The sequence below is a fragment of the Xyrauchen texanus genome, chromosome 26, assembly GCF_025860055.1.
Source record: "Xyrauchen texanus isolate HMW12.3.18 chromosome 26, RBS_HiC_50CHRs, whole genome shotgun sequence".
NCBI classification, from domain to species: domain Eukaryota; kingdom Metazoa; phylum Chordata; class Actinopteri; order Cypriniformes; family Catostomidae; genus Xyrauchen; species Xyrauchen texanus.
This window is the reverse complement of record NC_068301.1, coordinates 12,665,779-12,683,966: the sequence shown is the minus strand read 5'-3', so window position 1 is coordinate 12,683,966 and position 18,188 is coordinate 12,665,779. Positions and strand designations below refer to the sequence as shown.

The window sequence follows — 18,188 nt, the reverse complement described above, 5'->3', positions numbered from 1 at the left end:
GCGTCTGTTTCAAACAAAAGTGGGGAGCAGAGCAGGCGGTTCACCCAAACAAAGCGCCTGAAACTGGGTCACACACAGACGCCAATTGTTGGCTCTAAATGGAGCAGCATACACACTTAAGTGCTTTTGTTTGTTTGTGGGAGAAACACTCCTTAACGGTAACTAGCTATTAGATTATTAATTCCGAGCATTCGGTGTTATTCCATGAGATGAGATGCAACACATATCAGTCAAGTTAGATACATTCCCGGAAACCTCAAATAGTAAGAACAGTTAACTCAAAAATGAAAATTCAAGAATGTTTTACTTTCCCTGAGGGCTAGTTCCAAACCTGGATAACTTACTTTCTTCTGAGGAAAAAAGCAGAGGATATTTGACGAAATGGCATGGCATATAATTACAATTTATGGGAACGGGGGCTGCCTACGGAGTCCCTTAAGAGGACGATATTTTTTTCTTAAATAGTTTTGCGTTTCCTCGCAATACGGGTTGTGTTCCCTCACAATAGTTAACACTCCCTTGCAATGCATTTACTATGGTTTTACTACATGTAAAATAATAAAGACCTCTCAACAATTTCTCTTGTCAGTATAGTGTACTTTGCTGTTACAAGACACAGCTGATGTGTTGCAAACTGTTTCCTGTTCTGCAAAAGGGTGTGTTAGCAAAATACCATCTATAGAAATATGTTTTTCTTTTTCTATACTCCGATCTATGAACTAATGTATGATCTGATATGCTCTGGTGTGTGTCACTTCTTTCTCCCCTCGCGAGTATCCGGATTGAGAAAGCAACTGCAGCAGATCTTTCTAAAAATTCCCAACACTACTGTAAAAATATTTAAACCATGCTATTCATAGTGAAACCACAGTGATACAAAGAAAACTATGGTAATATACTTTTTTAATAGACTGTTTTTCTACAGTAATATTGTAGTAACCATGATTGTTGTGGGCTAACCATGTTTTGTTTTATGGCAGAAAACATGGTTTTACTTTAGTAATATTATAGTTACCATGGGGCGGCTGTGGCTTAGGTGGAAGAGTGGGTCGGTTCGATTCCCGGCCCACACGACTCCACATGCCGAAGTGTCCTTGGGCAAGACACTGAACCCCAAGTTGCTCCCAATGACAGGCTAGCGCCTTGCATGGCAGCTCTGCCGTCATTGGTGTATGAGTGTGTGTGTGTGTGTGTGTGTGTGTGAGAGAGAATGGGTGATTGGGACATAGTGTAAATCGCTTTGGTCTAAGGTTAAAAAAGGCACTATATACGTACAGATCATTTACCATGAAATGTTAGTTAAGAAACCAAGTTATTTTTTGGTGGAAACTATGGTTTTAATACTGTATAATACAATAATACTGCCATTAATGTGAGGTAACATTCATTAACAAAAGAATATACTTTGAGTTCACACATTGTAATAATTCACTTCAGTATCATTATACTGATCAAACATTGCCATCTAGTTCACATAAACAAATCTTAATGTGTATTACTTTGTGTTAAAAGAAAAAGCCAAGTATGGTAAAACAAAGAAGCTATCAATGAAGCTAAAAATTGCATGCAAACTTTCAGAATGGGCCTTGTAAATTTAACTCTAAAAAAATTAACAGAGGACTTCAAAAGGATTGTAAGTGATGCTCGTCTAGTGCATTAATATCAGAAATCATTGTGGATCTGTAAATAAGCAAAAACTCACTCAAGGAGGGTAATAAATTCATATAAAAGATTTATTCAGTCACACATTTTTTAAAGCTTGGTGGCGATACAAAACAGATCTACAAACATTAAGTACAGACAGATACGACAATAAAATAGCCTCAAATTAGACACTTAAACAGCAGCATAAATGCTTAAAAAAATATTAAATATACACAAATCAAGCTCTATTGAAGAGGTGAATATGGGTAACTTGTACAAGACATGACAGTGTATTTTATCTGATGTTGAAGGAGGTTGGGATTTAAGGCAGTGTAGACTTAACTCCATTAGTGGTCTTCACATGGATGTGGCCCCATCAGCTTGTGAGGAAGGTGGAGTTTGGTCTATGTAGGAAAAAAAGTAGTCAGATTGAAAACTTTACAGCACAACAGTTCTCCTTTCAAGGATACTGGCTGTGCCATGGTTGATCAGTAAATGTTTAGTGAGCATTTGGGTTGAGGCATGTGTTACTCACACATGCCATTGGGAGCTCCGGGGTGCCGAGCACCCATCACCTGTCCAGTACCAGCATTGCTCACCGAACGACCTGAGAGGGGTGCGAAAACCAAGATTTTATATGTATGCATGCGAGTATAAGATAAAAAGGCAAAATCGAGTAATAGCAAAAGACATAGGGAGTGAATGTGGAGAAGATATGGTAGATGTAGTGGACAAGATGGTTGTTTTCGTGCGTATGTGTACAATTAATCTACAGTACGCACAATAATCAACAGATCAGTGTGGACTATCATTGTGTGTTTGTGTGTGTATACCATGGTGAAGAGGGTTATATGTTGTGCTGCTGCTCTGTGAAGCTCCTGCTTGCTGCTGCTGTTCCATGTGCTGTCGTGCTTTCACTTCAGCATATTTCACCTGCTCCAGGTGGAAGTTCTGCCTTTCAGACAATAACTGCTGTCTCTGCTGCTCCAACTACAACAGAGAAAGACAAAGAGGCATGCTTTAAAATAGTTAAAAAAAATTAAAAAAAAAGTTGTTTGAAAGTCATACGACTATCTTTCTTCTGTACAACACACACTATAAGATATTTAGCATATTTTGCAACATAAGGGTGAGTACATGATAGAATTTTCATTTTTGTGTGAACTATACCTTTAAAAAAAATACTTTATTTTTCTCCATTGAACCTTGTGCGACCCCACATTCACAAGTGTGTACATTGTACTTTGGCTTTGCTACATGCATAATTTATATTCATTTAAAAGGACTGAATACTGTTTACAACAATTTAGACTGTCAATTAAGGATTAAACTTCTGACGCACAGTGTCACGTGACACAACAGCATGGCATCGATTTCCTTGAAGGGCTCCTATGGATGCAGCGCCAAGATAAGTGCCTCTGGAAAGAAATCTGTAAGTATTTTTTATTTGAAAACTATTTGGTTGTAAAGAGCAGAATCTCTAGTTTTGTTTAATATGCCGCTTTAAAAAATCTGTTCATTTTTCACACGTCAGTGCGCTGATAAACATGATGTCCACATATGTGGAAACTGGCACCACATTTCCTCAAAGTAGAAAAAAACATGTTTTTTCAGAATTTTATAATGCTACATTTTATTTTAACATGGTTGACAGTGATTGGACAATGCTGGCCATTACTTTGAATCAGAATTATTTATTCAGCTTTACAGAAAATCATCTGTAATGTCTGTAACGTCTCAAAAACATGAATAACAAACAATTTGATTAAAAAATAAATAAATATATATATATATATATATATATATATATATATATATATATATATATTTAAAATTTCACAACTTAGTTACAATGTCCACATTTGTGTATATTACTTTTTAGTAAAACTATCAGCTCCAGAAATATTTTATTTTGCTTGTTTATTAGGTGCTATTAGTTACAAATCAAAAAGGGAAATGGAAAACACACATACAGCAGCCACACTCTTAAAATCTTATTTAAAAACTATTTAGGGTCCTCTCAAAGTCATTCAAAGTTTCACAAATAAATGATCATTTAACCCTGACCAGATGCCAGGTCTGCTTTTATAAATCTCACTGAAAGAGTCACATTAACTCACTGCCTCTTTTTCTCGATCCATAATGGTCTCCAGCTCTTCAAAGTGTCTCAGTTTGATCTCCAACTTTTTCATCTGAGTTTCAACCAGCAGAGCCACCAGGGACTTTATCTTTCTCTCTTCCACTGCAGCTAAATGCTAGAGTAACAGGAAAAATAAAGAGAAAGTAGAAGTGAGTTCAGATGAATTGATTTTTTTTATTTTGCAAGTCATCAGTCCAAGCATTCAAACTATAATGTACTGTCCGTATAGTTTTGTTTTGTCACTATCAAAAAGATAGTTCACACAAAAATAAGCATTATGCTTTCATTTATTCACCCTTGCGTTGTTCCAAACCCCTGTTATGGAACACAAAAGGGGATGTCAAGCAGACTGTAAGAGACTGACTATAATTGCATATTTTTTCCATATGATGAAAGTGAATGGTGACTGGGGCTAACATTCTACCTTACATCTCCTTTTGTGTTTGAAGAAACATGTTTGGATCAAGAGGGTGAGTAAATGACATAATTAGTATTTTTGGGAGAACTAACCTTTTAATATTCAAGATCCTTTAGTGGGTGCCTGTAATTATTCAGGAAATTTGACATTCACCTTTGCTTTGGTAGCAGCCGAGGCTAGTGCTGCAGCAGCAGCTGTGGCGATGTGTCCCTCCACCAGCTCAAGCTCAGCACTTCTCCCCATGTCCTCCCCATCCCCTTGGCCATGGCCCAACTCAAAACTCTCCTCTGGATAAACATTGGAGTAGATTTCATAAACAAATACATACCTACTAAGCAGTGCACAATATAGTACACAATATGCAGTGAGATGAAGGTTGCATGAAACAATCACTAGATTACTGGATATGCATTGCAGACAAATATTGAAGACTGTAAATTAAAGCCAATATTATACTTCTGTTTTGACGTGAACGCTAGCGTCTGCGTAAAGTCGAACGCAAGCCTGTCAAAGTATACACCATTTGAATGTGCATTCACAGGCAGTTGGCACATGCGACTACGACTGCTACGAGATACTGGACTATTTCTCCTCGTGAGCTTAGACACATAAATATTTAGATTCCTTCAGAATTTAGTTATACAAATGCAGGTGTCTCCTAACTTCCACACAGACATGCTCTTGATGCGTACATCCACTGCTGTTGTTTTCATAATCGTTTCCTGTAGTTTAGTGGTGATTATATCTTCTTTTAGTGCTTCTTCGTGACAGTGACGTTTCATGAGTGAGTGCTGCCACCTTGTGGACCCACTAATTAGTGCAAATAATTCCAGGCACATGCGCACTCTAAATTGTGCTGTGCGTGTTCAGTGCTCAAGAACTCTGCTGATGAAGAAATTAGCATGAAGCATCCTGTATGCGGACGCTCACCATTCATGTCTGACCGAAGTATACTTTGGGCTCTAGGAGAATATGTGAAGTCATGTGGGTATTACATGTATACTGAAAATTAGCATTCTATACATACTGAATTCCTTTCAAATTTAGTATGGGTAGTACACTACAGCTTTAGCGTAACTGGACTTTCACCCTAACTGCATTTAGCAATATCAACATAAAATCTTAAAATAAAAATTTCAGAGTGCAAGTGTGTGAAAGAGTCTCAACTGTATCTGGCATAAGTGAACCTGTGGCCCTACTAACATAACATGCGTTTCATATCCAGATAGTATCTGGATATTCTTTAGCTGGATTCCATTTATACCTTGCAGTCAGATGCGGATAGAGATCCGATCAAAGCTACCCACACAAAATGGAAAGCAGTACTAACATATTACATCAGAGGCTGTTGTAACTGAAAATTCAAAATTTTATAGTGAATTTTAAAACATTGGGATGATAATCAAAATGCTTTCGATCACTTTAACAGTCAGGGTTTTTCCTTCATTGTAAACATTTTGGCAGCAGCCAAAGCTAAATTTCAGTTCACCAAGCAAATGTGATAATGTTTATCTCGCATTTGACACTTTGTAAATGCTAAATATGCTTCTCATCCGGAACACGCAAGTGAAGACTGGTTTTAAAAAGTGATTCAAAAACAGGAGAGAGACACGAGTGAGTGGGGATTTGAGGAGAGAGACGAAATATGCAAAGTGTATTCCATTTAAATAATTCACGGGATATCGGTCATTGTTAAGATTTCAAGACCGTAGTGTCTATTGTGACCTTCACATTGCAATGGCAGAATAAACAGAAAAAGACAAGAACACAAAACACAGCACTTTAACAATGGATAACAGTAGTACAACCTCATCACATAATTAATTACTTATGTAGATGTATCTGGATAACAAATACGCATTTACAGCTTCTTTGAATGTGGTCATAATCCCTCCCTGACCACCTCCGAAACACGATCACCGAAAATGCATGTTAATGTAAGGTGTAAATTGGGTCTCTGCTGTACTGACCTGCAGTGCTCTCCTCTCCTCTCTCTCCTTCACTTTCTTCTTTCTCCTCATTTTTCACATAATGTCCCTCTCCAAAGACACCATCAACCTCAGGCTAAAAGAGATATTACTGAATCAGTTGAGATTACACAATCAGCCTCTCACAAGACATCAATTAATAGATACATTTACTGACCTTGAATTAACTGTAAAAAAAGCTTTTACAGACATTCGTATAAACTCATTTACAGGAAAACAGCAACTGTACTCGTGTAATACTGTATATAGCAGTATGCCACAGCAAAAGTAATTATGTTTTTGTGAGTTTGCAGTCTGAAATATATGTGGTGATATAAAAGACTTTTAGGCAATAGACAACATTACGGCTGTATGGAAAACAAAAATACAGTGCCACCAGTCTAATTTGACACATGAATGACTCTTATGAGACAACTGGGTACACGAACACATGAGTTACCAAATCAGACTAACAAATTACTACATCAGAATGGTTATTGAATTAACATCTGATTCACTTAATGACTGGGCTTTTATATGACTGCGCAGCCAAAAATAAACATCTACAAAAGAGCTTTTTGGTTATATACACTATTTTGATAAAAATTATAGCATTTTGTTTAGTATGTAGTTCAAACCAATTATAAGGGCTTGCCAAGAGAGAATTCTGTAGGAAATACTGTAATCGAGAGTATTCTCTTCTCATTAGGATTTGTGAAATAGAAACATATATTTAAAAAATAATGTCTCCAAATCAGTTTCTTGTACCTTTACATGCTGCTCTGATTCGGCAATCATCTTTTCTATACCAGTCCCATCTAAATAGAGACAAACATCAAGAGTGTGTCATATCCGCATAACATATAATATGATAATCTGTAGTATGCACATGTGTGTGTATATAGAGTGGATAGAAGGTGATTGTTTAAACGACATTTAACATCATGAAAGTTCTTCATTCACTTACTGCCCTCCCCTGGATGTTCTAGATAATACGACTATTCCATTAATTCTTTATTTACTTCAACTTTATGTGTGTGTGCTTGTGGGTATGTGTGAGAGAGAGAGATTGTGAGATGATTACCAGTCTTTTCTACTTGGTCTGGCTCAAGTCCTGCAATACCGCTTGATTGTAGGGTAAAGGCAGGATCTAAATTATACCCAACACTCTGTGATTTGTGAAAGCTTGCGTTGAAGAATTCTGGTGGGATCTCCTCTCTTGCTCTTGAGAACTCCTCTGAAAAAGAGACAAGCATCAAATACATATTCTACCTTACCACAAATATCAGCATGCGCACGCACACACACACACACACACACACACACACACTTACCTAATGCTGCCTTGGCGGCTGCAGAGGCCACTCGAGGGTCAACCACAGATGCAAGGAAAGCAACAGTGCTCATTACAGGGTTCCCTGACTGGCTGAAGGGAACAGGCTGATAGGCTAGTGGGCCCATAGAGGCTTCAGAGTTCTCTAGATATGGGTCCTCTATAGGCAACCGCAAGAAGTGAAGAATACAGTCATCCTGCGTACGGCTGCCCACGTGTTCCGACACCTTGTTCCAGTCATCTTTATACATCTGTAAAGCCTGAGGAAAGGAGAAAGTAATAGAAATGAATAACAAAGAGTGGAAAAGATTAGAGCATTCACAATCTTCTTGACTTAATTGATTGGCTTGTTCACCTCCAAAAGCAACAGTGTTTCTTGTTCTGTCCATTCGCTCCCTGCACTCGCACCTTTACTCTAAAGATGAACAAGAGAAAGGGGGAAAATAAAGAGAGCAAAGATGTGTCAGTTGCATAGAACCATGGACTTTGATTCTGTAATGTTCTGGATAAACACTGCAAATAGAGATGGTGAAATTATCTATTTTCAGATCCATCTCAATATCAATTCTTAAATCCCAAGATCAATCTTTTATTCTATGCGCAACCCTGAACTACAATGAGAGCAAATCATGCATTTCAACCTTATTTTGTGCTATGTGACTAAAATGTATATATTTGGCAACTGGCTGGTAAATGTTTCCATTTCACTCACTAGTAATTGTGTAGTAGATTGGTAAAGTATTAAGCAGTGTGATTCTTTTACTGTGTTTTAAAAAGTAAAAGTTGTTCCGAGTATACAAATACTAGATTCATGCAACCCATTTGTCATTGAATAATGTCTCTTTTAAAACCCTTTCTGTTCTTTTGTCAATTGTTGATCAAAAACAAAACATACATTTTTTTATTCTAATCATGCATGGCACCGATGAGATAAAGCCATTCAAGTCCTCTCTCATTAACATGCGCTCATCTACAGACGATCTTTACAGAAATGCCAGTTTTGTTAAAGACAGTACCGGTTTTAGCACGTGTTCAACAAATCAATGTAAATAATTGTAAATAGTACAAATTATGAAATTAAACAATAAACATGTAACACAAAATAATTTATAACATATCTTATTGATTAAATACATGGATTTGTTCATTTTCAAAAAGCCAAAATGTGACAAATTATGAAGACAAAAAAAAAGAAAAAATAGGACATATAACACAGAATGGCATATGTACATGTGCAAGTGGTAGGGGTATGTACAGTTATTAAATTAAATTTGAGTGAATTTACAAACATACATGAGATATTTATTTACATCACTGCACTATGGGGAGTCCTGAAGGCAGTTGAATTGTTCATGTGGTAAATGGCCTGAGGGTAAAAACTGTTCTTTTGCCTGGATGTCCTGGCGCTGAGAGCTCTGTAGCGTCGACCAGAGGGCAACAGTACAAACAGGGAATGTGCAGGGTGTGTGGGTCCAGAGTGATTCTACCTGCACGTTTCCTCACTCTGGATATGTACAGGACTTGGAGGGTGGGCAGCGGGGCACCAACATCCTCTCAGCAGTCCTGACTGTCCGTTGCAGTTTCCTTCTGTCTGATTTGGTGGCTGAAACAAACCAGACAGTTATAGATGTACACAGGATAGACTCTTTGAAGGCCGAGTAGAACAGTGTTAGTAGCTCCAGTGGCAGGTTGAACTTCCTCTGCTGGCGAAGGAAGTACAACCTCTACTGAGCCTTCTTCACAATAGAGTCTATGTGGGTGTACCACTTCAGGTCCTGAGAGATGGTAGAGCCCAGGAACCTGAATGACTCCACTGCTGCCATAGTGCTGTTCAGTATGGTGAGGGGGTCATCTGCAAACTTCAGGAGCTTGACAGAGGGGTCCATTGCAGTTCAGTCATTTGTGTACAGGGAGAAGAGCAGTGGAGAGAGAACGCATCCCTGAGGAGCACCAGTGCTAATAGTGAAGGTCCCGGATGTGAGTTTCCCCAGTCTCACTAGCTGCTTCCTATCTGTCAGAAAGCTGGTGATCGACCGACAGATTGGGGTGGGCATGGAGAGCTGGGCCAGATTGGTTGAGAGAAGATCATGTATGATGGTATTGAAGGCTGAACTGATGTCCACAGATAGGATCCTTGCATAAGTCCAAGGTCTGTCTAGGTGTTGCAGGATATAATGCAGTACCATATTGACAGCATCATAGACAGACCTGTTTGCTCAGTCTGTAGTCATTAATTCCTGTGATTTTTTTTTTTTTGGTGGACCAGAATGATGGTGGAGCTTTTGAAGCAGCATGGAATTTCACACTGCTCCAGTGATCTATGAATGTATGATATATCACATGCCCCACCAGAGACCGAAATATACTGGATCACTGCTACACCACTGTAAAGGATGCATAGCGCTCTGTCCCATGTGCAGCGTTAGGACTCTGATCACATGCCCCACCAAATGTTTGCATTTTGAGAGTTCACAGGGAGGTTAGCTTTATTAAAATCTTCCAGAATAAAGATAAGAGAGTCTGGGTGTTGTTGCATGTCTGTGATTTGATCGGCCAGCTGTTGCAGCACTGCGTTCATACATGCTTGTGGTAGGATGTAAGCACTCACCGGAATAAACGAAGAAAACTCCAGCAGCGAGTAGAAAGACTTAAAGGTGATGAAGAGCACTTCTAAATTAAGACAGCACATCTTCTTCAATGCTGTTACATACACCAACTTTCACTGATGTAAAAGCATGTCCCTCCACCTCTCATTTTCCCAGATGATTCCGCAACGTGATCCGATCTGAACAGCTGGAAGCCCGGCAGATGTAACACGCTGTCTGGGATGGCTTCATTCAGCCAGGCTTCCATGAAACACAGAGCAGTGGAATTAGAAAAGTACTTATTTGTTTGTGTGAGCAGAAGCAGTTTGTCAGTTCTGTTGGCGAGGGAGCGAATGAATAGAGATTAATACTCGGCCGCGTTGCTTGGATCGCATGTAGAGCACCGGTGCATCTCCAAATAAGATGTCTAACAAAACATCAGAATAATCAAACACCGGCAAATAATTATCAGGTATGCTCTGACGAATATTCAGCAGTTCATCCCTGGTGAAACTGATTGGGAAAGAGTGACAAAAGAATTTAACAAAAGTACCAAAAACACTAGAGAGCTCCACAACGAAGCAGCCATCCGTGGCGCCATCTTGTATTCTTTTTAAGAATCAAGTCGGGTTCTGATTTAGAAAACAATCGGAACATTTGTATCAAATGTTTTACCTTAGGATGTTTCTTGGCATAAATGTCCGTCCGCAGACCAAAGTTCTGTAGGTCAGATGGCTTTTCTTTGGACTTTTCTGGGAAATGCAACATATGTTGAGAGGCTGAAACCTTAAAACACAAAATAAAAAGACACATGAGAATCAAATTTATATACCAACAGTAACAAGATATCTAATTTTTCATCACATCAGGCTAATGACATTAAAAGTCAGGTTTATGACTCTGGAATGCTTGATTCTACTTGAACTCAAATCAATGTTTCATGTCCATTTTTATTTATTTGCCAAGTAGCCTTTTAGTAAGTGGGATAATGTATAATCATCAGTGCACATTATTTAGTGATAAAGACCAGTACATTATTCCTTACACATTTGATCTATGTAATAAGTGATGCTTTGAGGAAAGAGTGTTAGATTATTACCTGCAAGGGTCTGTGCTGTAGCGGGACGAGTCCTGAAGGAGTGTCTGTAAGAACGTTAAAGTGTGGTGTTGGGGGTGGGCCCATAGGGAGGGGTCGACTCTCTGCATCCACCTGATAATTTATCAAACCCCACTGCTCCAAAAATGAATGAACCCTAAATGAAAGCACACTTGTTTATAAATACATTTCTAATTATTTTTGCACAGGTGTTGCAATTCCTCAATGCAAGTAGAAGTGGGTAAATGCTTCTTGATAGTGCTCTTTGGAAGAAGGGCTGAACAATTAATCGAGATTACAATTACAGCTGCTGCAGCTGAAGTGTCAATTACATCATTCCATTTAGGTGTATTCTCTAAGCGTCAACATTTTCTATTTACAACATATTTTTTGGTTCGTTGTGTGCAATGCAAGCAAATCAGAAGCATTTAAATTAGTCTATTAGCATATCAGAAACAAAAATCTAGTGTTCTAGTATTGTTGCATTGCTCACTTTCTGTATAACATGTTTGTTTTTCCACAGTTCTCATCTTGTTTTTAGATGGGTAGCCTATAAAGAACATAATGTGCAGTTCTCATAATGTAGCCCAACATGGAAGTAAAACGTGATTACACACACACACCTTACAAGTGCACAAACGTCTCCTGTCAGGTTTCGTCTGCAGGAGGTTGAGGTCAAATACTCTTGAGGGTTTAGCCGAAATGTGTCAATCATGAAGTTGCGGTATGCCAGATATCTACAAACGACAAACAAATATTTACAGGTTTTTTCCGAGAGAGTCTGATACAGAGGGTATGTGCATGTGTACAATGTATTAACTTACATTTCTGGTGTTTTGGACTTATTTTTGCCATTAAAGAACTCAGGCAGTGCTCGTCTCTCTATCTGATGAATACTACCAGACAATATGAAAAAAAAAAGAAGAAGAGAAATCAAGTCCAATATTGCTATTTGTAAAATGTATTTATTTTTTTTATCCCCTTTTTCCTCCCAAATTGGAATGCCCAATTCCCATAACTTAGTTGGTCCTCGTGGTAGCACAGTTACTCACCTCAATCCGGGTGGCGGAGGACAAGTCTCAGTTGCCTCCGCTTCTGAGACCACCAATAATATCACATGGCTTGTTGTGCATGACACCGCAGAGACTCCGCATGTGGAGGCTAATGCTTCTCTCTGCGATCCACGCACAACTTACCACGTGCCCCATTGAGAGAGAGAGAACCATTAATCGCGACCACGAGGAGGTTACCCGATGTGACCCTACCCACCCTAGCAACCGAGCCAATTTTGTTGCTTAGGAGACCTGGCTGGAGTCACTCAGCATGCCCTGGATTCGAACTCGCGAATCCAGGGGTGGTAGTCAGCGTCAATACTCGCTTGGCTACCCAGGCCTCTGTAAAACGTATTATGAAGGAAAAATGCATTATGAGCCTGTTAAATCTCTTGTACAAAGACCCAAAGTGTATTTTCTTCCATTCTGTCACTGTAGAACACTTCATAAACTCAATTCAGTAATAAGGAAGCTCTTTTAATCGAAGTCGTAAGGAATGGCAGGCATGCATTAAATTAAATACCATCTATTCAAACAGTCCCATTTGATATAGTAATGTCAATAAGATGAAAGACTTCCTGAGGCATTCAGTCACTTTTCTTGATATTCCCAGATACATATGTAGAAGTGGGGCCAATTGAGGAATGCAGTACGTTCTAGCTCTAGGTTCTAGCTCACCAGTTGTAGTCAAACCAGGATCCATAGGTGGGTACAATGATGTGATGTGTTTGCTCTGTAGCACTCTCCTCTCCCTCCATCCCACGGCCAAACTCCCTCTGTTCCTCTTCATCCTACACAATTAATAGATCACCGTTAAAGCACAAGTTCATTATGCAACTATGACAATTGAAAAACAAAAAACCTGACTTACTCTAACTCCAGAGAGAAGGTCTTCTTCTTGGTCATCTGAGGAGATATTAAAGATGCTATTGAATTCTCTCAAACAAATCACATAATTTACTGAAAAGTCAGACACCGGAGAATTCCATGCAGACAAGAACACAAACTTACCCAAGTCAGCCATTATCCCTCCTTTTACTGGGGTGTTTTCACTGTCTTTTTTTAGATTCACTGTAACCAATAAGAAAAAGGTAAGTTGTTACTCTCCCAAATTAAACCAAACAGACAACAGAGGAGCTGAACACCAAAAGAAAGAGACAGTTACCATTTTTAGGCAGTATAACTTCCTCCATGTTAGGGACAGGTGTTGGATCCTCCATGTCTTTAGTGAGGTCTTCCTCTGGCTCCTCCTCTTTTGGTTGTCCACGCCTCTTATATGGCCATGAACTATAGAGTTATACCAAAATAAATAAGATTTATATAAGAACTACATATTCTTTTTTTCAACTAATAATAACAATACAATAGACACAACATTCTTACAGAGGAAGGAATGCATGATAAAGCGGTGGCACAACAGTGATGCAAATGGAGGAATATATAAATAGAGAAAGAGAGAGATATAACTCTACCCTTTCTTTCCTCCTTTCTTCCTAGACTCAGAGGATGATGGAGAAGGGGAGCGTCGCCGCTTCTTCACAGATTTCTGTTCCTTGTGAAAGATAAAAGAAATGAAAAAGCCTCAATCAAAATAGACAAACAGAAACAATCCTAAACAAACAGCAACCTCAAAAAATAAGATGATAGAGTCAAAGAAGAATATACCCCTTCACTTTGGTAGATACGCCGCCTGAAGCTCACACTATTCCCATTTTCATCTATCTCATAGTCTTCCTCATTCATCCACTCATTAAATGTGTCAGTGTCGAGGACCCATTTGGCATGAACCTGAGAAAAACAGGTGTTTTAAAAGATAATCTCCCTGAAGTGTAATCTATCACTACAAATAAACCAAACTCAGTATTTTAATCAATGTCTGGGGAAACAATACCCAAAGTGATCTTGAGAGCAAGGACTAGAGTAGGGGATCATGGGAATTCATGGTATTAAAACGAAATAGATTTTTTCACCTTCCAGCACCTGTCTGGGTTAGGGGGTTCCTCCACTTCTCCATCCACATCACTTGCTGACATAAGAGAGTCATAACTAAAAAAAATAATAATTTAGAAGAATATATCATAATTTCATCATAAGGAAATGCAGTATGAAATGTAGCAATTTTTAATCTGTGTATTTTAATTATAGGAGTGTGATATATTCTATACCTGTCTGGGAACATGCCCCAATGCACCATTACTTGCTGATCTAATCGCATGACTGGTCTTAGCCACTCTTCTGAAAAAGACAAATAAACAAAACATTGTATAACAAACAGTATACAGACAAATATGTCTATTTCAGCAGAAAAAACCAGGCTGCCACATTCACATGTTACACATTAAATAAACACTATTTCTGCACATGCAAAGTGACAGATGCATCCAAACCTAAACACACCTTCATCTGCTGTGGAGGGTGATGGGTATATCTGGTGGGTAGCTTGTGACTTCTCTTCTGTCACTGTACCCTGAAAATGTGAGCAAGAATGTATTATAAATGAACAACAATGTGTGTACAGCAGAGTTCCCACTAAGAAATTTTGGTGCCGACCAACGTGTTTGCGAATTATAAAATTTGCCGTACAAATTGGAAAAAATACGGTCATCTCATTTCAGGGACTATTTTACACTGTAAATGCAATGGAATATGCGTAATAATGCAATATAGGCTAATAATAACACAATTAAGAAAAATCAACAATAAATATTTGTTCATTATAGCTGCTTTTTCATAAAAATAAAAAAAAAGCGTCCAGTTAAAAAATATATATAATAATAATAATAATAATAATAACAAACTGCAATTTGTCACTTATATTTTAGTTTATAACTAAATATTAAAATAACAAATCGTTTTAGGTTATTTCATCTAATTCCTCACCTTGGCAAATTTAATTGGCTCTTTATTTTTATGACTATTTTCCTCAAACGTGTCCAGTTTTTCTTTCCAACTTGAAAAATCACATAAGCCTGGTGTCCACTGGACATTGTGTCAAAGATTGTTTGAATTTGTCGGTCATTACGACATTTACCAACATTTACCAACATATAAGCGAACTAACACTGGTGTACAGGTTACATTTCTCTGTTTCTTTTGCCATGATCTCTCACCTGGTGTCGCATGACTATGTCTTTGAGTTTGAGAGCCTGCTTCTGTTCCAAGTCAGGGGACAGATACACTACAGGTCTGCTTAACAGATTATTCTAGTATAAAAAAAACACACAGGTCAGATATTGTACCTTAAAAAAATATTGTACCTCATGTCTTTGATAAGATCCATGCACAAATACCTGTATCAGTGTTTTCTCCACACAGACGAACATTTCTATATGGCGATCCACTCTAGATGGGTTTTGTAGATCAAAGCGTCTCCTTGGATGAAAAAACAAATTCACACTGGATGGGTTACGCCTGATAGCATCTTTATCGCACACAATATTATTAGACAAGATCACCTGATTTTATATCCATCTCAAATTTGTACATTTGGCAACAAAATAGATTGAAAAAGCTTACATTAGCTGTTAATACTAACCAGCCCTGTTCTGTCTTAAATTTGTACACTGATCCCAGTATATGGCAGAGAGCACCGGCGGGCCGCAGATCTTGAAAACACTTTGCCTGAGGACAAAAGAAACAAATTCACATTAATGGCTCAAAACTCAGAAAAACCAGGTCCTATGACATGAATGATCTGGGTGTGACAATGGCTACTTCCTTGAATCAGTCAATCAGTTTAGAAACTGAAAGAGAACTACAATAAACTGTAAAAATAAAAGGAGTACGCTGCATGTCGGCTGTACATTAAGACAAGTGAAAGTGTGGAAAAAGCAGTGATTCACCTGGAGTTTGGTAAAGCCTAGGTTATTTGCTCGGCGGCCAAAAGAGTCTTCATGAAACTGCAGCAGCTGGGTGACCAACCCAGACAGAGACTTGCTGGAGGGAGCATCAGTCTGCACATACTTGACATAAAAAAAAAAAAAAAAGATTACAGATTAGTGAGATTGAAAGAGAGACCTGAAGTTTTAACTTGCTCTCTTTTGGATTTATAGATTCCACTCACCATACTAGTAGCACTGTAATACCGATTTAGTTGTAGACATCAGTACAATACCTACACAGTGGAGGGTGATCAGTGATGGTATGGGCACTGAGAGTGGGTGTGTCACTCAGGTCATGTAAACAAACAACTTTTCTTTACTACAAGCGTCTGTTTCCGCAAAAATAAAGGTACTAGCATGCTAAAATGAACATTTACACACACTACGCCATGTGGAAACAAAGAATCAGCATTTCATTTTTCACTTTAACAAAAGGTGCTGTAGTGGAGTTTGAACTACACCAGACTTTACTGCAAACATGAGCACACGGTGAAAGGTTGTCATTTGTGCCCTGTCAAATACTACATTTAGACATTTCTGTCAAGCTAGCAATTTAATTCTGTATTTTACCCAAAAAGACAAGATACATACAAAACAAATTGAGCCAAGCATTTAAACGTTAATGTGAATAAGAAAACTACAAAAGAACAAAAGGACAACCAGAACTGTATGTGAAGAAATCAAAGAAACCTTTAGGTAACGACATCATATGGGTTTTCCCGCTATTCGGCTGGCTAACCTTTTTATAATGCTTTCCGATCCAACTGCGGACCATCTCCATCTGAGAGATAATCTCTGAGCTATCCCAAAGTTTAAAGCACGGTCCACCGTCCATTCTTCGGCGGAATGAGGAGCTACAACCAGCTTGACTTATAGTAGGTCCCGCAGAAGCAGATCCTGGAGGTTGTGTGGCCATTGTTACACGCTAATTAGCCTCCGCTACCCAGAATGACTGATGACTCCACAGCGCCTCTAGCGGTCAAACCGACGAAGGCGCCAAAGGACTGGAAAACTGACGTATTGCCTAGAGCCTTTTAGTTTTTATAGATGGTTTAAAATCTTGTATACAGCTAGTTTTTCATATAAATATACAGTGTATGTATATATATATATATATATAATTTAGATGTAAGCTGCTTCCACACTTTCTTCAGCTAAACTCAAAGATTTTTTGAAAAATATCTCAGCTTAGTAGGTACATACAATGCAAGAGAATGATGACTCAAACTTGAAGGTCCAAAAAGCATATAAAGGCAACACAAAGTAATTCCATAAGACTCCAGTGGTTTAATCCATGTCTTCTGAAGCAATATGATAGTCATGGGTGAGAAACAGATCAGTATTGAAATCCTTTTATTTACTCTAAATATCAACATTCACTTTCACTTTTACATTCTTCTGCTGTATTTGGTGATTTGAATTATTTGTGCATATCGCCACCGTCAGGGCAGGGAGGAAAATTCATAGTAAAAAAGGACTTAAACAACGATCTGTTTCTCACCCACATCTATCATATTGTTTCTGTAGATGTGAATTTGACCACATTGTAGTCATATGGATTGCTTTTATGCTGCCTTTATATGCTTTTTGGACATTCAAAGTTCTGGCCACTATTCACTTGTATTGTATGGACCTACAGAGCTGTGATATTATTCTAAAAATATTTTTTGTGTGTGTGTGTGTGTGTGTGTGTGTGTGTTCAGCAGAAGAAAGAAAGACATACACATCTGGGATAGCACGAGGGTGAGTAAATTATGAGAGAATATACATTTTTGGGTGAACTACCACTTTAAGGGCCTCATCATTAGAATTAATAAAATTTCTAAGTGGTTGAAAAAGACCAAAACCATCTAAAATGATTTAATTATTGTATAGTTATAACACAATAAATTGCGGATAGCAACACAAACACATGTGAAATAGTGTGATATTTTATTATATAAGGTCAAGCTCTGAAATAACGGAGTAAACCATATCAAATGCTATCTAGCCTGGCTTAATGTCAAAATGCAACTGCCCTTGAACGTTGCTTTGTCAGCTCAGCCTTCAGACAGGCTTTGTCTTTTTTTGAG

General features: G+C 38.2%; 1 protein-coding gene across 3 annotated transcripts; it reads right to left on the bottom strand.

Annotated features, from left to right (window-relative positions):
• Positions 1-1,744: 1,744 nt before the first annotated feature.
• smarcc1b (SWI/SNF related, matrix associated, actin dependent regulator of chromatin, subfamily c, member 1b) lies at positions 1,745-17,049 on the bottom strand. Of its 3 annotated transcripts, XM_052092927.1 has the most exons (29): positions 16,856-16,953; positions 16,299-16,349; positions 16,078-16,197; positions 15,771-15,856; positions 15,526-15,607; positions 15,346-15,438; positions 14,633-14,702; positions 14,401-14,470; positions 14,206-14,281; positions 13,901-14,023; positions 13,708-13,787; positions 13,401-13,522; positions 13,247-13,306; positions 13,107-13,141; positions 12,914-13,026; positions 12,008-12,079; positions 11,807-11,920; positions 11,187-11,340; positions 10,763-10,873; positions 7,858-7,917; positions 7,504-7,762; positions 7,254-7,406; positions 6,938-6,987; positions 6,173-6,266; positions 4,356-4,489; positions 3,765-3,899; positions 2,478-2,634; positions 2,180-2,251; positions 1,745-2,048 (listed from the first exon to the last, which is right to left on the bottom strand). In XM_052092927.1, exons 2-29 carry the CDS (start codon positions 16,299-16,301, stop codon positions 2,002-2,004), a joined length of 2,745 nt encoding a protein of 914 aa, XP_051948887.1. In that variant the 5' UTR covers positions 16,302-16,349; positions 16,856-16,953; the 3' UTR covers positions 1,745-2,001. The 3 variants fall into 3 exon arrangements, with proteins under 3 accessions (XP_051948887.1, XP_051948885.1, XP_051948886.1); XM_052092925.1 differs by lacking the exon at positions 16,299-16,349 and having other exon boundaries at positions 16,856-17,049; XM_052092926.1 differs by lacking the exon at positions 16,299-16,349 and having other exon boundaries at positions 13,708-13,781; positions 16,856-17,049.
• Between the last annotated feature and the right edge of the window lie 1,139 nt (positions 17,050-18,188).

Coding starts and splice junctions, on each gene's coding strand:
- smarcc1b (XM_052092925.1), bottom strand. CDS start 17,032: ATGGCCACACAACCTCCAGGATCTGCTTCTGCGGGACCTACTATAAGT. Junction 2,635..3,764: donor TGGATCGAGAAAAAGAGGCA/GTGAGTTAATGT, acceptor TCTCTGTTGTAG/TTGGAGCAGCAGAGACAGCA. Junction 2,049..2,179: donor CGGAGCTCCCAATGGCATGT/GTGAGTAACACA, acceptor TTTCCTACATAG/ACCAAACTCCACCTTCCTCA.